Here is a 21295-nt window from a genome sequence, read left to right as displayed (position 1 = left end):
GCCCTTGGGTCATGGAGGAGGTAAAACTGTGTGCTGATCTTCTCTCTCCAGCAAATCCCAAGCTCAGGGACAGCGGGCCCCTCATCTGACCCTGCTTCTCTGTCCCCCACATCCCCAGGGCCTAGCACAGAGCCAGCGCCTGGGGCTCAGTCGATACCCAAGTGCTGCACTGGGCAGAGTCCCTGCCCTGAGCCCCACCCTGAGCCCCCACCTGGGTCCTTCAGGGGACTCCTGCTCCTCACAGAGTGGAGTTCTGCCCAGAGGGGCTCCCATCCCTGAAACCAAAGGCTCTGTCCTACCCTGTCCCTCCATTGCAGCCAAGGGCAGGGGCTTTACTACCTGGTCTGTGTTTGGGGTGCGAGAAATATCACTCATGCTTCTGCTCTGGGCGTGACCTAGTAGGGAAGGAAAAAAAGGCCCATCAGAAGAACCCAGGCTCTCACAGGTCCTTTTTTCTTGGTCCCTACAATGCTTCTCTGTCTTCATAACCAGAGGGAAACACCCCCTCTCCCTAATCCCACAGCTGCCTTGAACTAGCCTCTACTCTCTTTTCTTCCCTTCAATGGAAGCTTTCTTAAAAGAGTTGCTAACGGCAGGTTTACTTCTTCCTTCGCACGGCTCAGTCTGCTGCAGTCTGGTGTCTACCCCTCCTCCCCAGCTGCCAGGCAGAGACCAAGCTGTCTGCTCTGAGCCAGGGCCTAGAGGTGGGGAGGGACTCAGGTGAGTTGCCATGTGTCATAAACTTGGACTTTGGAGGGAAGACCAGTTTCATGTCCATCCTCCAGGACCCACATGAGTCTATAAAGATGGCTAGGGATTTGGGCTGATGGAGGGAAGAAAGGCGGGGTGCCCCATGGGGAGGACAGTGGTGGTGAATTATTTTAACTGCCTGATGGTTCCTTCCTCAACTAAAGCAGGAGAAATTCAGCTCTCATTTCCCAGCAGCAGCTAAACCCAGTGGGCGCACTCAGACCTGTTACTTCTAGGCTTTCTGTGGCCTCGGGTGCCCCCTAGGTCCCAGAATGCTGTTTTCTCCCCTGGCCTCTGTTTTCTTCCTTCCATCCAGCGTCCTCTCCTGCTGGGTTCCAGGTCTTCCTCTGTCCTCATTCCCTCCGGGCTTTCTCCCCTTTCTTGGTCAGCCCCAGCCACTGCGAGTTGGGTCTCAAGGCCAGGCCTCTCTCCTGAGCTCCAGACTCCCCTGAGCAGCCCCACCCGGCACCTCGAACCCAGCACACTGGGAAACAGAACTCATTGTCTTCCTCCAAAATGGCACACCCCCTACACCCTACTCTGTTCAGTACCCCTCCACCCACCCACTAGCAATCAGAGCAGAAGTCCCAGCACCAGTCTCACCTGTGCCTCCCCACTCACCTCCTGCTTCCCCCTGTCTCTACCTCCATCTTGGCCTTGACTCTCCAATCTTGGTCTCTCAGTCTGAAAATGGGCCCAGCTTCTTGCTTCCAATCTCAGCGGTCCCACTACCTTCAGAACAAAGGCTGGGTCTTTCTGCAGACTGCTTCTGTAGACGCCTCAGTTTGATGCTGTTCCCCTTGGGCTCTATGCTCCTGGGGTATTTCCCTGAATACAGAGCACCTCTGCAGCACCTTCCCTTTGCTTGCTGTTTCTCTTTTGTTTAGAACACCCTCCTCTTCCCCTCTGCTCCTGGAAAACCACTATGTATTCCCCGAGACTCAAGTGAGTGTCTCCTCCTCTCTGAGCTTCCCAGGTCCCACGTTGGGGTGGGCAGTGTGCACACAGAGCTGTAATCACTTCTTCATTCTTTTTATGCAGGTCCCACCGCTGCAGTGTCCAGCACAGGAGCAACCTTATACCCAATGAATAACTGAGCAGACAGCTGCCGCGAAGCCTCAAAGCCATTCCCTGCCTCCTGGCTGCTGCCTCCTGCATCCCTAGGTGGCATAACCAGGGCCAGGGGAGACTAAGAGGCCCCTGGCTTGCTAAGAGCAGATTGAAAAGACTACAGCTGAGGCCTGGGCAGGAGCACACCCCTGGACTGTGCTTGTTCTTATCTTGGCATTCTAGTAAAAGTATTTAAAGGAAAATACTTTCTTGCTGATTTTTCTTTTCATTTCCAAGTTTCCTCTTTTCTTTGCCTCACTTCTCACCTGTCTGTTCACCCCTGACAAACTGCCTGGAAAAGTCCTGTCTGTGACCATGCACCTCACAAGTCCCCTGCCCCATCCCCAGCACTCAGAAGGCTGTGACCCTGCCAGCATCCCATCGCCGTGGTGACACTGTGTCATCCAGTGATGGCAATGTTCTCTGACTGTACTGGGGGAAAGCACCTAGCCTGCTTTTAATTCAGTCTCAAGGAAGACTTCTCACCAAACAGTGCTAATGACCACTTTGGTGGAAGCAAAGTTACAGGTTAAGAAAAAAATGTCTAGCACATAGGACACAGGATTGGGTACTGATTATGCCAAGACTTGATTTAGAGCTGCTTTTTCCCTGAGAGCAGCCCACTTTTAAGGTGAAAGCTGGGTTTCTTCTGCTGCCTGTCCTGAGAATTCTGGACAGACCCTGGGCTGGTTCATCTGTGAAATCTGCCTTCTTCCACCTATGAGTCTATGAAAGTTGACATTCCACAGCTGCCACAGCCAGAGCAAGCTGTAGTCCAGAGGCAGAGAACACACTTACACAGATGGCCATAAGTTGCACTTTGCCGCATCCTCAGGTCCTCGGTGGAGTGGTGTAGGCTTGGACCAGGTGCGGGGCTCCGGGCTAGGCTGCGATCTGGAGGTGGGACAGAAGGCACTAGGTGTGGGCAGCCATGCTGGTGTGGGGCAGCCACTCCATTTAGTGTGCTGTACATTTACAGTCATTTCATCCAAATAACGCTGGGCTGCAACATATCTCCTCCCCTTCCAGCAAGAAAGGGTGTTTCCGTTGTTTTGTTTTTTGATATTGATTTTGATTTTGAAGGAAGTTAACAGTCTGAACAAGATTATGGAGATAATATTTGTACTGTTGACAGTGAGCTAGATATATAGTTGATTAAATAAGCACCAGGTAGTGTAGATGGACAGGCTTCATCCTGATTCCACCATTTACTGGCTGTGTGACCTTAGGCAAGTAGCTTAGCCTCTCTGTGCCTCAGGCTCCTCATCTATAAAATGGGGATGAGAACAGTCCTTAGTCACAGGGCTCTTGTGAGGATGGAGTGAGTTAGCACATGTGGAGCACGCAGAGCAGTGCCTGGACACAGTAATGCCGAGTTTGTACCTGCTGATACTATGACATCCTCAACCTTTTCCATTTTAAAACAATCTCTGAAGAGATTCCTCAAGGCTCTTTATTTAACAACCTTATCAACTTTGTTCTGATTACTGCATTTATTTGACAGGTTTAGTAAGGTTAGTGACTGGGCATTTCAACTCTGGGATATCAAGAGGGAGGGCTGCAGTCGCCAGATGTGTGCATGGAAAAATCCACTTTCCCCATTGGCCCACCCTCTGCTAATCAGAATGACACAGCTTCCAGGCTTACAAGCCCTGGCACCTTTGAGGTGAACTCAGCTCCTTCTACCACCTTGAGATGCTTTATTTTCTCTCAAGGCTCTTGGCTCTTCTTGGGGCTTTGGTGGGAAACTTTCCAGGTCTTTCCATAAACATTCCATCTCTATCAGCATTTTGCAACCCTCACTGCACAGGAGAATCTCCTGGGGAGCTTTCTAAACTCCCTGTTCCCACGCCATATCCCAGATCAATTGCAGCTAACTCTCCAGGGCAGCCTTAGGATGGGTTTCCTACTCTCTGTGACTGCAATGGGCAGCCCAGGCTGAAAACCAGCTGTCTTCCTAGAAATGGTTCCCCTCTGCTGGTGGGGACAGCCCTGGGGTGTGGCTGGGGTCTCTGCAGGCCTGCCAGAGAAGGAGGCTGAGGGATGCCCAGAACCTCACAATTCCTCTAAGACCATGAAGTCCAGGAAGTCTCTAAATTGCCAAGGCTTTCTGGCCACTGAGGTGGGCTCACCCAGGCACCAGGGCCGGACACCAGCCCCCACATCTGCCAGTGAAAGGCCTGACTCACTTGTGGTAGACGAGACGGACTTCCCAATGTCAACCAAGGAGCGGTGGATGGGCTTCTTGGTTTGGTGGCGGTGTTTCCTCAGGAGGACGTAGCTGACCCTCTCCCGGAGCTCCGGCCGCAGGAGGCCGTCCGCGATTTGCTTCTCAATGACACCATCTGAGTGGGAAACAAGCACCCCTTGTCCTTGTGGGGCAGAGCAACCAGGGGTGTACAGCTCTTCAGGTCCGTCTGTTGTGAGTGGGATTAAGAGTGGGTTAAAGGAGGCAGGGACGTGGAAAGAGTTCTGGCTTTGCCACACACTATGGAAAATTGGGCACGCCACAGACCTTCAGCCTCCTCATATGCAAAAGGCTGTGCGAGCGAGCATGTGTGTAGAATTCTCTGCTCTTTCTTTCAGTGATATTGTGAAAAGTAATGAAAGTACCCTGAGATGCACAAAAGTCCTCTGTTAAATGGTTTTAATCCTAACATGAATTCTTTTTAGAAAAGTGTTTTGGGCAAAATACTTCTGGCAAAACTGAACATGCTAAAACAAAATTCTCAAAAGTTTTATGGATGATAAGGCAAGCCATCCCCTCCCTTCACCACTCCACTAAATGAGGGCTAATTTCCTAAAGATGCATGATGATTCATTTACCCTGACAAGGAACTGGTTGCCATGGCAACAGGTGTCTTTGGCCCTGCTAAGAGGCCCCTCTCCCTTCTGCTGCACTGTGGATGGCATTTCAGAGGATGAGTTTTCCCTCTGTTGGCACTCTCTGTGGAACTGAACCTTGGAGCGACAACAATGCCTCTGGAGCATCCTACCCAAAGCCTGCCCTCTGCAGAATCAGTCAGGCATTAGGGGTGGGTGTGTCCTGCAGACCAAGGGGGAGCACCAGGCTGGGGCAGTGGGAGGGGCCGCCCTGGGTGGCAGGGACACAGTATCCCGGCCTCACCTATGATCTGTGGTAAGGAGCCGCTGTCCAAATCCAACAGCACTGTTCCCGTCTGCAGGCACGTCCGGAGCTCGAAGAGGCTGTGCAGGGACAGTGTGGACACATGGGGCTTACTCCAGCGTTCGCCTCCTTCCTCTACCTTTTCTTCAAATTTTATCCACCTGCAAGAGTTAAGAAAGGAGCTCAGCATGGCTAGTACCCTTGGGAGGAGCACCTGTCCAGGTCTTCTCAGGGAAGCGGTGTTGGCCTGCAAGTCATGCTATACACATTGTGGGGGTGTTGGTCCTAGATTCACATGCAGAGTGGTTCACAGGGGGACCCTACACTGTGTTCTGAACCCACTCCTCCTGACACTGTCATGTTCAGGGCAAAGTGACATCCAGAGAATGACCATAAATGGGTATGAAGGATCTTTTCAGGGTGGTGATGATCCCAATTTGTCTTTGGTGATGGTTGCACAACTCTGTGCACTTACTAAAAATCATTTAACTGCACTTAAAATGAGGGAACTTTATGGTATGCTATAAAAATACTATAGTAATGATGTAACTTTTAAAAAAGTGTCAACTGGAACCTGGTTACCCGGGCTGGTCACTTGTGTATTCAGTGGTCTGCCTTGTGGGGTGTGGTTTGCTAGGAGAAGGAAAAGCGTTCCCTGACCAAAAATAATTTCCCCATGACTTCTGCAGCAGGGTCTGAGGTTTCCATGCATCCACTCTGGATTTTGGTTTTAAAAGTTCAGGTTAAAATCCAATGTCATCTGGAAAGGAAAAGCAGTAAACCAAGGGTATGTAGGTATTTGCCCTTTCTAGAAGCCTTGGAATCATAGGCTGGGTGGAGGGGGCCAAGTGGGAAGGCCTTGGGCAGCTGGGCACAGGAAGCACTGGCTTGTACCTTCCCCATGGAATGCAGCACCATGTGGGGGAGGAGAGCAAGGTCAGCTAGCACAGCTCAGTAAGACGTTAGCCCTAGATTAGGGGGTGGCGTCAGGTAGTCCGATCAAAATCCCAAAGGAGTATTTCTGGACCATGACTATCCAATTCTAATGTTCCTCTGGAAAAATGTCTAAGAATGGTTGGAGGAAGTCTAAAACCAAAGAATGGGAATCAGACGTGCTTTTAGCAGACATTAAAAACTTGGGGGAAATCTTGAGTAATTAAAACAGTGTGGTTCCAGTCCAAATATAGACAAAGGGAATCAATGGGACAACAGTCCAGGGACAGGCTTGGGCCCCCATGAGAACGTGGGTTTTAATAGAGGAATTGTTGAAAAGATGTTGAACCTAAAAATAAAAAGTTACTTTTCACCTACTTCTTACCAAACACAACATTAAATTCTACATGGATTAAAGTCTAAACATAAAAATAAATTTATAATGGATTATTGAGCCTTAAAAAAGAAGGAAGTTCTGGCATATGTTACAACATGAATGAACCTTGAAGACATGCTAAGTGAAATAAGACAAATACTGTATGAGTACAAATATATGAGGGACCTAGAGTAGTTAAGTTCATAGAGACAGAAAGTAGAATAGTGGTTATCTGTGGCTGGGGGAGGGGGAATGGGGAGTTACTGTTTAATGGTTACAGAGTTTCAGTTTTACAAGATGAAGAGTTCTGGAGATGGATGATAGTAATGGTTACATGGCAATGTGAATGTACTCAGTGCCCCTAAATAGTACACCTGAAAATGTCTAAAACGGTAAAGTTATGTTATGTATATTTTCCTGCAATTAAAATGAGTAAATTATTTTTTTTTAATCTATAAACAAAAATATAAGTATACTAGAAGAGAATACAAGAGAGTATTCTTGTATTTTTGGTTGTGGAGAAGGACTTCCTAAATAAGATGGCTAAACCATAAAGGAAAAAAGTGGACAAATTTTTATTACATGAAAATACATGGAACTAGAATTTCTGTATGACAATATAAGACAAACTTCAAAGAAATGCAGCATACTGGGAAAATATTTACAACAAACAGGACATCAAAGGACTGATATTTAAAATATAACAAAACTTCTTCACATCAATAAGAAATTACCCAACTGAAAAGCGAACAATTCTGAAAAGAAATGAAGATGGCCAATAAACATGAAAAGATGTTCAACTTTACTAGTAATCAAGGACATTTGCAAATGAAACACCACTCTCATCAATTAATATACAATAAAGGAGCCATGGATATACAATGGGGAAATGACAGCCTCTTCAACAACTGGTGTTGGTAAACTGGACAGCTACATGTAAGAGAATGAAACTGGATTATTGTCTAACCCCGTATACAAAACTAAACTTGAAATGGATCAAAAACCTGAATGTATGTAATGAAACCATAAAACTCTTAGAAGAAAACATAGGCAAAAATCTCCTGAATACAAACATAAGCAACTTTTTCTGAATGCATCTCCTTGGGCAAGGGAAACAAAAGCAAAAATGAACAAATGGTACTACATCAAGCTAAAAAGCTTCTGTACAGCAAAGGACACTATCAGTAGAACAAAAAGGCACCCTATAGTATGGGAGAATATATTTGTAAATGACATATCTGACAAGGGGTTAACATCCAAAATATATAAAGAACTCAGATGTCTCAACAGCCAAAAAGCAAATAATCTGATTAAAAAATGGGTGGAGACAATTCTCCAAAGAAGAAATTCAGATGGCAAAAGGTGCTCCACATCACTAATTATCAGGCAAATGCAAATTAAAACCATAATGAGGTATTATCTCACACCAATTAGGATAGTCAACATCGAAAAGACAAGGAACAACAAATGCTGGTGAGGATGCAGAGAAAGGGGAACCGTCCTGCACTGCTGGTGGGATTGTAAATTAGTTCAACCACTGTGGAAAGCAATATGGAGGTTCCTCAGAAAACTAAAAATACAAATACCATTTAATCTGGGAATTCCACTCCTAGGAATTTACCCAAAGAAAATAATTTATCATATTCAAAAAGACATTTGCACCCCTGTGATTACTGCAGTATTATTTACAATAGCCAAGATATGGAAGCAGCCCTAAGTGTCCATCAGTAGATGAATGGATAAAGAAGATGCAGTATATATACACAATGGAATACTATTCAGGAAGAAAGCAGATCCTACCATTTGCAACATGTATGGAGCTGGAGGGTATTATGCTCAGTGAAATAAGCCAGTCAGAGAATGACTAATACCAAGTGATTTCCCTCATTTGTGGAGTATAATGACAAAGCAAAACTGAAGGAACAAAACGGCAGCAGACCCACAGACTCAAAGAAGGTACTAGAGGTTACCAAAGAGGAAGAGTGGGAAAGGTGGGTGGGGAGGGAGGGAGAAGGGGATTGACGGGTAGTATGATTAGTATACATGGTGTGGGGGGGATCATGGGGAAGACAGTGTGGCACAGAGAAGACAAGTAGTAACTCGGTGGCATATTACTACGCTGATGGACAGTGACTTCAGTGGGCTTTGGGGGGACTTGATTATATGGGTGAATGTAATAACCACATTGTCTTTCATGTGAAACCTTCATAAGAGTGTATATCAATGATATCTTAATAAAAAAGGAAAGAAACACCATTCTTCACTTTTCATATTGGCAAAAATGAAAAAGACTGATAACTTCCAGTGTTAGCGGAAACATGTGGAGGTATGTATGTATGTATTGCATATATGTATGTACAGCCTGTATACACTGTACTATGTAGTATATGTATGTACACACTGTGTACTGTGTATATAGTATATGTGTATATATACTGTACATATGTATATAATGTAGCTGCACAACCTTCTTGGTGTGGGAAATTGAGCAGCCATTTGAAACATTTAGTGTACATGTCTTTTGGCCCAGTGGTTCCATTTCTAGGAAATTGTCACAGGAATGTTATTACACATCTGCACACAGTAGTGTATATACAGGGAGGTTCACTGCAGCTGTGTCTGCTAGGATGAAGAACTGGAAACTGCCAGTTTTCAGTAGGGCATGGTCACATTCATTCCCTCTGTCCATGCTAGGATTCCCCTCTGAGGTAAAAAGTATGAGGGTGAACTGTGCATACTAACAGGATAGAATATACCATCCCATTTAGAAAGAAAAGAAGCACACACATATATCCGTGTGTTTGTGCACATGCATCTGAAAATGCCAAGCAAGTTTTGGAAGGATACGTGTCATAGGGTTAACAACGGTTCCCTCTGAGAAGAGTGGGATTGATAGTGGGGAAGGATTTGAGAGACGTTCACTCTCTTTGGGTTAATCAGTATAGGAAAAGTGCAGCCTGTGAAGAGATGACCAGGTTTTGGATCCCAGCTCCAACATTTCCTAGCTGTGGACCTTGGGTGAGCTGCTTAATCTCTCATCACTTTTGTTCTCTTCAGGAATAATAATGGTAAATTGCAACTACAGCAGTGCCTGGCACATAGTGCACACTTTTAGTGTTAGCTATTAATGTGAAAATTAAAAACACTGCTTTTGTAATTTTAGAAACAATGAAAAAATAAGAAAGTAAAGGCATACAAGTCTCTCCAGCCAGAAGACCCCATGGCTGATGACTAGCACTGTAGTGACCAGCATTGTAGATCTCTGTATGCATGAATGCACATGTGCACATTATTTTACATTAATGCCACTGTAAGGACATAATATCTAAGGACGCCATGTCCACAGGTGTCTATAAGCATTCATATCATTGTAAATGCTCTTTAGTATTCCATTGTATAAATGGACCATAATTGATATGAATAATCCTCACTTGGTGGAGATTGATTATTTCTAATTATTCTTTATTATAAACAAGACTGGTTTGAATATCCTTGGCTCTTGCTCAATAATTTCCTTAGGATAAACTCTCAGAAGTGGAATTGTTGTGTATGCACATTTTTAAGTGTGTGACATATTGCCAAACTGTTCTCTAGAAAGTTTGTGCCAATGTGCGTTTCCACCACTGCGCAGATCTCACATTTCTCCAAAGTCCCTCACACTCCAGGATTGTCATTCTTTTTCACCTTTGTTCATTTGGTGATTGAAAAATTGTATTACATTTGCATTCTTTTGATTACTAGTGATTTTGAGCATCTTTTCTTTTGTCAGTTTCCTCTTTACATAATTGTGTGACTATTTGTAGCATCAATGTTGTAGCATACAATCACCTGGAGGTACTGTTAAAATGAGGATTCTGATTCAGCAGGACTGGGATGGAGTCCAACATTCTGCTTTTCTAACACATTCCCAGGCATGCTGAGGTTGCTGGTCTGCAGATCACCTTTGAGGAGCGTGAGTCTATACAGTAGAATGAACTCTCTCCTTTCCTTTCCAGATCTGACCCTTTCTTTCTCCACTGCCCAGCAAGAGTACCACTTCCTCTACAAAGCCTCTCCTAGTTATCCTGCTTATTTCTCCCATGACAAACAGTAGGAAGGCTGGTGAAAATACAGATTACTGGGTCCCACCCCAGAGTTTCTGATTCTGTAGGCCTGGGGTGGAGGGTGAGGAATGCCAGGAATCTGGACATAAACCCAGGGGACGCTGAGGCTTGGTGATTGGGGACCATATTTTCAGAACCACTATCCTAGGATGATGATTCTTAAACTTGGCTGCACATAAAAACATTAGATGCTTTTAAAATCTTGATGTCTAGTCACATCCTAGACCAATTTATATCAGAATATCTGGGCGGGACCCAGACAACTCTGCTACAGACTGTTCTAGGTGAAGTTCCTGACTTTTGGGGCTCAGAGGCAAAAATAATAATTAATTGTAGGCAATTATGTTTTCTGGGTGTGTTAGAATATATCTGCCTCCCCAAATAGACATCAAGCGTCTTGAGGACAGGGCCTGATTTTTCCTCTGGTTCCCCTTATGGTCTTCTGCTTGAAGGTAGCAAGAACTCATGACTGCTTTGGGGGAAGTCTGGCTATGAGCAAATGACTGGGAAAGGGAGCTCAACAATCATGGCATTTAAGTATGTTTTATAATACTCAGAATGATCTAAGTAATGACCATCATAGTGTAGTAACATCACAGACATACAAAGGTCACCACCATCTATGGAACAGTCTTGTGAAAAAGTCAGACAGAAATCAACAAGCCTGGACCCAACTATAACTTTATAGGAAATACAGGGAAGAGGAACATGTTAAACCACCACAGGGATGCAATTAACAAGTCCAGAATGTGGAAAACCATATAACACAAATGATACAGTTTCTTTAGCAACACCTGCAAAGGAAGAAGGATGAGGAAACTGTAGATTTAAAAATCACTTGAGACATACCCCTCAATTGCAATGTGTGGACCAATTATACTTTTTAAAATATGAAATAATCTGGGAAATACAGTCACTATATGGATAATTACATGAAAATAAGGAATTATTTCCTTATCATTTTTTATCAATTATTATCATTTTTTTAGATGTGATAGTAGTATTATAGTTGTGTTAAAAAGAAAGAGCCTTTTACCCAAAACAGTGGGAAATAAGGTCTTGAAGATACATTTGTATAGCCATGTTCATAGCAGCATTATTGACAAAAGATAAAATTGGAAGCAATCCAAGTGCCCACCAGTGGATTATGGAAAAACAAAATGTGGTACATACATACAGTGGAATATTACTGAGTCTTAAAAAGGAAGGGAATTTGAGCATATTCTACAACACAGATGAACCTGAGGACATTATGCAAAGTAAAGTATCCAGTCAAGAAAAGACAAACGCTGTATGATTCCACTTACAGGAGGCATTTATAGTCATTAGTCATAGAAACAGAAAGTATAAGGGTGGTTTCCAGGGGCTGGAGGGAGTGGCAAATAAGGAATAATTATTTAATGGGCACTGAGTTTCAGTTTTATGGATGAAAAGAGCTTTGGAGATGGATGGTAGTGGTGGTCATCCAATTATATATGTATTTAATACCACTAAACTATATATTTAAAAATAGTTAGGATGGCAAATTTTATGTTAAGTTCCAATGAAAAAATTGGGCAAGGAAAAGGCCTTATCTTTTAGAGACACATACTGAAATTTTTACAGATGGAATGATCTGGTATCTGGGATTTGTGTCAGCATGATCAGCATGTGTCTGGGGTGTGGGTGGGAGACAGAGGCACAAGATTAGCCGTGAGTTAGATGGTAACCATTGAAGCTGGGTGGTGGGTCTGGGGGGGATCATTCTACTACATGCTACTTTTATATAAATTTGAATTTTCCATAATAAAACTTTGAACTGCTTTTCAGAATGAATAAAGGAATGGGCTCCTTAAAAAGCCTCTGACCAAGGCCAGGCTTAAAAACTCTTGCAAGCCCAATAAATGGTTAATGTGTAATCCCAAGCAACTCATTCCAAAGTGACTTTATAACACAGTCAGTCTCAACAAGTGGAGAATGAAAGTTAGAGGAGCAGGTCAAGAGGAAAGAAAATCTCCAGGCTGGAAAAGAACTCTTGGGGATTTTGTCCAGGGCAGGGGCAGGAGCTAGGTACCCCTCTCCCAGCTGGGATGGAGCTGAACAGAACCTTGAAGAGTCACATATCACAGAAAGCAGTTTTCTTGTCACCCACAGAAGGTTCATAACTGAGCCTTTCTGTAACTAGTAACTCAGTCATAGATACAATTAGAGGAAGTTGCTATTTAGTTAATACCAAGAGCAGTAGAAAGCATCACCGGACAAGCTACCAGCTACAGCCAAGGTTTTCCAATGCTCAAACCACAGGATGTGAGAAGAGGGAGGATTTCCTTTTAGACTCTGGAAAGGGATGAAAACTTGATACCTGAATTCTAGTTCCATCCTCAGATGGAGACTGAAATTGTAATCCCACTGGCCCTGCCCTGGCTAGCGTGTACATCAGCAGCTTCCAATTTAAGCTGCATTTAGATCATCCGGGAACTTTTTACAAATTCCAACATCTAAGGTTGAACCCCAGACCATTGACATCAGAATCTCAGGGGCCTTAGAATCAGACATCAGTACTTTTTAAAAGGAAGACACAAGTCTTTGAGAAGACAAAACAATGAGCGGGCCATTATGTGTGGTTAGAGAAGAATAATGGATTAAACATTGTGATTGAATAAACATCTTAATTTGTTTGCAAAAACTTTCCTTAGGACATTCTATTTAAAGATTTTTTAAAAAATGAAATCTCCTAAAGAATACAGCTTTCAATGTTAGTTATGTTGCCTCTAAACATCTAAGACTTACATTTGTGTGAATTTGTTTCCTAAATGAAGCTAAGCTTACTCACCAAAAAGTTGTGAGTACACACCCACACTGGTGATACTCTAGAAGGCCTTGTGGACTTTATTCTGCAACTTTCCCTTGCCCATTGTCCAAAGATTTGACTTCCATGTACTAGTTACAAAACATCAAGACTTGCTGGTTTTGCTTTCTGACTCAGGCCTGTTAGTAAATTTTGTGACTCTAACAGATTCCTTTCTTAAAAGTAATGTGAATATGAGTTTTTCCCATTAACCAGCAAAGCTATTTAACTTCACAATGAGTCGTATCAGCACCCTGAATTTCCCAGCAGAAGCCAAAGGCCAGTGTTAATTTTCTTACGGGCCAATAAAGAATTTTCCTAGAGAAGTCTGAGGAACCAGCAGATACTCCCCAGGTTCAGTCTTTGAAAGAGACACCAAGAGATGATTTATGAGAAGAAAGTTTTTCAAAAGCAAATTCTTGCCCATTCCTACAATTTATTGGGCAAATTCTTACTGCATAATGACAAGCACATGCATTAAAATATGTACATGAAATAATGCAAAAAGTTATTTGTATAACTGATTAAAACTACACATATGGTAAGTATGCACACAAACCAAACTTGACAGCTAATTTGAAAGACTGTAAAGTGTAGAGACTGGTGGGCAGACATGGGTCAAGAGTCAACATGCATATTCAGAAGTTTAGATGGTACCAAGATGGGTTGATGATCATCAGGAAGGCCCCACAGGCCTCTTGGGGTATCCACTGCAGACCATAGTCAGAAATTTGTCTATTTGTCCTAGAGATGATTAGGTCCAAGGATATTGACTAATGCTAACCAAGTTGACAAGGACTGATGTATAAACCCAAAAGCCAATTTATTTAATTTACAGTGAGATTTACAACAGTTATTAGTGGTTAGTTACTCTCATCTTCTAGCCCTTGCATTCTCTTCTTATAGGCTGACATACAGGAAGAGCCAAATTATCATCAGAAAGAGAATCAAAATGAGGCACATTAGCTTAGTGATACAAATGTTTAGTAGACTCCAGATAAAATGTCTAGAATACTCCATCTCTGCAAATGAGATCTGCCTGAGACTGGAACCAGACAGGTGGGGACTTTTGTCTTAGACTGTTCTGGAATGAAACTCACACACTTCCATGGCTGACTAACTCCCTGTGATTGAAAGTCTTTCCGTTTGCCAGCATAGAAGTCTCCTCTAAGGGCCGTTGTTACGCAGTACAATTTAGGCATTACTGGAGAACCATTTCTCAGAAGTATACCCAGTGGTGAGCTGGTGGGCATGGGAAACAGGTGTTCCATTCCAGGAGCTGTGTTACTGGAATGGGGGTCAGGGCTTTGCTCCCAAGTTCATGCATTTGGTGAAGGTTCGGTCCTGCCGCACATCATGTCTTCATTCATGGGCAAGGGGGACCCCACAGTTAAGTGAATGCCATCAGACAAAGCTACTGGTAAATTCCTAACTGGTGCCTTCTAGGAAAGGCTTCTGGAACCAAACCTCTATGAGGGCCACTTGTCTGTGTGTCCAGGCCTCATTGCCTCTCAGGAGAGGCTCTCTCTCCACCTGGATGCTCTCTCTTCCACCTCTGCTATTCAGAGCCTAGTTCAAAGGCCACCTTCTCTGTGACACACTCTCCTCAGGGCCCAGCTTGAAAAGACCATTCCTTCCTCTGACTCCCAACCCACTTGTGTCATTTTTACCTGGCATTTAATAAAAATTACAGTGGTCAAAGCTCACTGAGCACTTTCTAAGTGTCAGGCACTATGCTAAGCACTTAACATGTATTATCTCATTTAATCCTCAAATAGATCTCACAAGGAAAATCTGTTACCATTCTCATTGTACAGGTGAGGAGATCAGAGACTTTAAAGGATAAGGAACCTGCCCAAGGTCATGTAACTCACATCAGACAGGGATTGAGGGCAAGTCTTTAGACTCAGGAGCTGAGCTCTCACCACTACTGCCCTGGGTTTTAGTTACCTGTGTATATGAGTTCACATCTGCATTTTACACTAGATCAGGGGCCAAAAAATGCCCTATGGGCTAAAGTGACTTACAGCTTGTGTTCCAGCTAGCTAAGAATGGCTTTTACATTTTTAAAGGATTATTAAAAAAAAGGAAGAAAAGGAGAAAAAGGAGAAGAAAAAAAGGAAGGAGAGATCACATCTGGGCAGTAAGTCTAAAATATTTATTGTCTGGCCCTTAATAGAAAATGTTTGTTGACACCTGCACTGGAGCATAAGCATTTTGAGAACAGATTCATACCTTACTCGTTTGAATTCTCTCATAAAACCTAACACAACAGCCCTTAAAATATTTTTTAGTGTGAAAAAAAAAAGTGTGGATAAGATAAGCTTTCCAAAGGTCCCCTAGCCCCACAGATTAGAGTGTCCACTTTTCACCACCCCAGGAACTGGTGCAGAACTGTAGTGATATCATCAACATCCAGGTACAAAGACAGGGGTGATCTCAGAGGTGCTTGTCCAAGAGGGGGATGGATTGGCACAGCTCCACCACCTATAATCTCATGGGCTGCTTGAAGAATTCTGAAAGGTCTGCTTGGCATTAGCAGCACAACTGAAGCTAAAGAATAGATTACAAAAGGGCATATCTTCACCACTACTTTTTTGTAAAAGACATATTTGGGGTGTCCGCTTTGCTGCCCTCTGTGGGGATGTGCTCCCCAAGCCATGGCCTGCCCTCCCCGTATCTCCCTCTGATTCTGATCTGGGACACAGTGATGGGACAACCAAAGTTGGCAAAGCAGAATCTCTTTGAAGAATTAGGAATTAGGATTAAGGAACAGCCTTGCAGTGTGAGATGGTCACTTGAGTAGAGTAGATGTGAATGTGGAGGCTGAGAAATGTTCAAGGTCAGGGACAAGCAGAGGAATCCAGCTGCAGAGAAGTAAAGAAGATGCCTAGAGAGAGGCAGAGACCAGAAGCAGAGGAAAAAGACAGGTTTCCCAGGTCCAGACCTTGAGAGCTCTGACCATCCCTGGGTACCATGACGTCACCCCATATTCTGCCAATGCTCCCTCCTCAAGCTCCTGCCAAAAGGACTTTCAGGGAGGACCATTCCTTCAGCATCTCCAGACTCTGGCAGTTCAAGATGGAAATATAACCACCAAAATCAATATATGAGCCTTGTTTTGATTCTAAGTTGTACAAACCAACAGTAAAAAGATGGTTTTGATGTAATAAGGGAAATTTGACTCTAGACTGGATATCTGAAATTGAGAAGGAAATATTCTCAGTTTTATTAGGAGATATAATGGCACTGTGGTTGTATTTACAAAAAGAAGTTTAATTTCATAAAGATGTATACTAAAATGCTTACAATGTCTTTAAAACACTCCAGCAAAAACAAAAAAACAAAACAAAATCCCTAAAAGCAAGCAAAAAAGTTGGTGGAGATAGACAAATATTACTCATTGATGAAGCTGGGTGAGAGATACCTAGGATTCATTTCACTGTTTTTTCTACTTTTTATGTTTGAAATTTTCCATAGTAAAAATTTAAACATATATTTAGATATTTAAAAGTTAAAAATACATATATTTATTTTAGACATACATATTTACATACATATACATGTGAATAAATCAACTGGGATCTTGGCATGCAAGGTGGTCTGATGGTGGGGTTTCTCCCCTCTTGACTGGAGCAACTATGGGAGCTATACAAGGATGTCCTCAGTTAGGAGGAGGTGATCCCTTCTGCTGAGCAGGCCCTAAGGGCTGTGGGTCTGCCAGCCAGTCATGCCCCATCTGGGAAGAGTTCTGCCATCTCTCCTCACTTAACTAGACTTCTCTAATCCTCACTGGCCAGTTAATTCTGTCCCAAGTCTGCCGGGTGATAGCCTTGTGTCACTGGCTATCTCTATGGGTGTGGACTTTGAAGGTGACCCCTCCTGGTCTGCTAGGTCTCATGCAGGCAGATACACTAACTGCTAGTGGTCACTAAGTCCCTGGGGGACAAATGCCGCTAGTACAGCCCCCAGTCTGTGTTTTCATAACTTACAGGTGAGAACATTGGCTGGACCCAGGGCCTCTGAGGCCTAGGGGAACCTTGCCCACTTCTACCTGGGACTTGATCCAGCTCCTGATTCATATGAAATGACTTTTTTCCACTTGCCTGGCATAGTGTCTGGTATCACTCCTGACTAGTAGAGGGGGAGGGAAAGCAACTTGATAATGACAAATAGGATGATTATTCAGATCAGTAGATAAGCATCGAGTCAAAGTTAAACAACCTTAAAAACTTTCACCTGACTACAAATCTCCATCCACGGCTCTGCTGCAATGAGACAGGGTAGCAGCCGGCTGGAGCTGCTTGCCCACCTCAGGACCCCTTGGCAATGTGCACCACCTCCCATCAGCCCTGCCTCTCCCCCCAGCCTCAAATGAGAAACCAGTCTGCAAATCACTGCCCCCCCAACTCCTGCTGGGAGTCCCCAAACCTGGCTGCAGCCACCCTGCCCTGTGTGCCTTCAGGCCTGTGCAGGGGGAGAGGGGCGGGCCTCCCTGGCTGCCCAGGGCCCTGCCCCCTCCAGCCAGCAGCAGCTCCTCTCTGCTTCTTGCATATTTAAACCACTTTCTTCCATCTGGACACTTCTATCAGCATTCAGTATGCTCACATGACTCTCACCCTCAAAAACAGAAAACAAAACCTCCCTTAACCTCACGTTCCCCTCAAGATTCCTCTCTAACACCTGCCCTTCACAAGCTCCTTGGAAGAATTGTCCAACTGAACCCACTTTGGTCCTTCTGATTCTCTTCCCCACCCTCTGCCCTGTGCCTCCCTGGAGACTGTTTGTGTCTCTCATCCTGTGGATTCTCTTCAGTTCTTCCCCGACCTGTCAGCCATTCCCTCTGTCATAAATGACTCCCTGCCCCCGTTTCCAGGCCACAGCCCTCTTCTTGTTTCCCTCCTGCCTCTCTGACTGTTCCTTTCAGTATCCAGTGTGGTCTGCTTTCTCTGCCCATCCCTTAAAGGTTAGTCTTCCTGAGCGCTCTCCTCACTTCACAGATCTGGGGCAGCCTTACCTTTTCTATGGGTTTGATTTCCATCTAGGTGCTCACAGATCTATGTTCCTCCACTGAATGCCAGACCTCAAAGTCTACAGGACGACCTGCTGGGCATCTCTACTTGGAGTTTCCTCACACATAAGATGTCCAAAATGGAACTCATCACCAACCTCCCCCAAAATAAAACAAAACCAAACAAAATACCCAACACAAAAAAGCCTCACTATTCCTCTTGTATTTCCTAAATTGCTGCTGCAAGTTACCCACTTACTCAAGCTGGAAGCTACCCTTCTCCCCAGCATGTCATCTGTCATTAAGTCCTGTCAATTCTACCTGTTAAGATATGTCTCAGATCTAGTAAAAAGACCATGGTTGCCAGAAATTAGGGAGAAGAGAGGGATTAGTTGGCAGAGCACAGAGGATTTTTAGGCAGTGAAAAAACTCTATATGATACTATAATGGCGGATACACACCATTATACATTTGTCCAAACCCACAGAAGGTACATAACCAAGAGTGAACTATGGATTTTTGGTGAGTATGATGTGTCAGTGTTGACTCACCAATAGTGACAAACGTGCCACTCTCATGGAGGATGTTGATAAGGGGGGGAGGGGTAGCTATCAATGTGATCAATGTGTAGGGGCAGGGGGCATATGGGAACTCTGTGCCTTCTGCTCAATTTTGCTGTGAATCTAAAAACTGTTCACTAAAGTGTAAATTAAGAATTTGCTGTGAATCTAAAACTGTTCAGTAAAACACTAAAGTATATTTAAAAGGAAAAAAAGAATATATATATACATATATTCACAATTATATGCTTGAGAAGATACGTCTCAAATCCACCCCTCCTCTCTACCCCCACTGCCAACATCTTGACGGTTTACGGTCTCATCTCTCACCTGGACCAGCCTCCTAACTGGCCCAGTCTTGCCTCCTTTTGTACATTCTCCACATTGAAGCCAGAGTAATTTCTCTCAGACAATCCTGCCCGTTTCCCACCCCAGACGCCTCAGTGGTCCTCTGAAGCTCTGAGCATCAAGTTCAAAATCCACAACACGGCCTGCACAGGACCTGTACGGTCAGCTCCTCAATTTAGAGTCCATCCACAGGGAACTGTGGCCCCTTCCTCTGGGTGTCTGTTTTCCCTGTTGCAGGGACCCTTCTGTCCCATCTCCTGGCTAACTCTGACCCTTCAGGACTCAGTGTGAACACCTCTTCCTCCTACATGTCTTCCTGGACCCCTGCTGCCTGGGTTAGGTGCTCCCACTGTGCTTTCACAGCACCCACTACCAAATGCCTCGTCACTCACCTCCATGCCCCAAGTGAGCTGGGAAGGATCTGCCATGTTCATTTTTGTATCTCCAGCACCTGGCCTCAGGGTTTAAAGATAATTTACTAAGAAGTAAACACTTAGTAGTTGAAAGAATGAAGTTTGTTGACTTCTATGCTAAGGGCTCTTAGCTCCTACTCTGCTTGGTATTATACATCAAGCAGGCAGCTCTGGCCCCATGAGGGTGATCCTAGGTGAGTGGTAAGACCAGGAGGCTGGGGGTGCATTCAGACTGAGAGGAAATGATCCTAGGAGGGCATTTTACAATATCTTAAGTGGGAGCAGTTTCAGGGTTGAGACAAAGTTCAGGCTTTCTCCATTATGTATAGTGTGAGAACATCCTCACCTAAGTGCAGAGAACCATTTAGGGCTTTTGAGCACGTGCTTATCCAGTTTGACCCAGCTAAGCTGACCCACTTCTCCTGTCCCTCTTTATGCCCCTTCCTGGTCACTGTTGGAATGTTCTCAGAGCATATGTGTCTCATAAGAACCTTCTGGCAAGTTCACGCTTTTGGTCTGCTTAGAGTTGAGATCAGAGGCAGGTTGGATTTGGAATTTGCTTTCAGAGCTCTTGGAAGGCTCCAAGCTCCGGCTATGTCTGAGTAACCCCAAAGGGCCCTCCACACTTGGGCAGCTTCCAGCCCAGGCCATTCCCCTTCCCTCCCTCTCCTGCAGCCAGCCACTCTGGGCTTGAGAGAGGAAAGAATTCTGGGTGAACCGTTTGCAGTGAGAGGGTCGCTTGACCCCACCCCACCTGACCCAGCCCTCCCTTCAGGCAAGGTCAGATCAGCCAGCCAGCTGCATTTCCCTGCCAGGAATGCTAAAGAGACAGAGCTAATAAAAATCTATCTGATTAACCGCCTGACCTACTAGCATTGATCACGTTAGGAATGATGCCCACACGCACAGTCCCCATCATGCATACGGCGCAGGGCTGAGTGAGCTTAAAGAGCCATTTAAATCTGTCCAGGGGTGACTCCTCCAAGGGCTTGAAACATCCTCCAAACTAATAACACCCGACAAAGCACTGCCAGAGAAAATTCCTGGCAGATTTGAGATTTTCACTCTGTTAATCTCCTAACTCAATAAAGCAAACACCCCTGCAACAAAGTAAATACTTTTATTAAAGGGTCCCCTCCCCTAAACCCCTTGATGTGGGAACAGACCTGCAACCCTCCTAGGGCCTGAGTGTCTGTGTGAGGTGTTATCCCCACTCCCATTATTCCATTATTCTTTCCTGTTACTCTAAGGGGGCCTGGAACCCACTAGAATTTGTTGATTCTGGATTCTGGAGGCTTCTGAGACTTCTGGCATCCCCAAGTAGATCCCACAGTCTGTCAGCTGAGGGAAATGTCTCCTGTTTTTTCATAAGGGTGACAAGCCCCAAACAGGCCTGGTGCCAGGCACCTCCACTGTTGCAGTTTGCCTGGCCATCCCTTCCTTTGAGCTCTCCAGAGGCTTGCGTGTAATGCCTCTGTTTGCTGGAAACCCAGTGGAGTTGCTACAGAGATTAAAGGAGGCCAGGGTGGAGAAAGGGGCCCTAGGTGGGGAGGCCCTCAGCTCCTCCCACTGCTCTCTGCCCCCAGGTTGTTTCTGAAGCTGCTCCTCTCTCAGACCTGCCTGGAGTGGGCTCAGCCAACGCCACTTCTTCTAGTCACTTTTTTCTCACCTTTGGTTTGAGGTCCACTCAGGTTATGCTGAGGTGCTTCCAGGGCCTCTTTAGTTGCTATCCTCAAA

General features: G+C 44.7%; 1 protein-coding gene across 10 annotated transcripts in view; it reads right to left on the bottom strand.

Annotated features, from left to right (window-relative positions):
- SLC4A5 (solute carrier family 4 member 5) overlaps positions 1–21295 on the bottom strand; it is an 81616-nt gene that overhangs the window by 38157 nt on the left and 22164 nt on the right. For 7 of the 10 annotated variants that reach the window (XM_037027221.2, XM_037027217.2, XM_037027224.2 and 4 more), the window contains exons 3-6: positions 4988–5148; positions 4050–4277; positions 2659–2754; positions 340–395 (exon numbers count right to left, since the gene is read on the bottom strand). In XM_037027221.2, the coding sequence (XP_036883116.2) occupies positions 340–395; positions 2659–2754; positions 4050–4277; positions 4988–5148 (541 nt within the window). The remainder of the gene's footprint in view (positions 1–339; positions 396–2658; positions 2755–4049; positions 4278–4987; positions 5149–21295) is intronic. The other 3 variants (XM_073211227.1, XM_037027219.2, XM_017668718.3) reach the window with 1 other exon arrangement.

This window comes from Manis javanica, chromosome 1 (genome assembly GCF_040802235.1).
Source record: "Manis javanica isolate MJ-LG chromosome 1, MJ_LKY, whole genome shotgun sequence".
Taxonomy (NCBI): Eukaryota; Metazoa; Chordata; class Mammalia; order Pholidota; family Manidae; genus Manis; species Manis javanica.
This window is presented reverse-complemented; position numbering and strand designations above follow the sequence as displayed.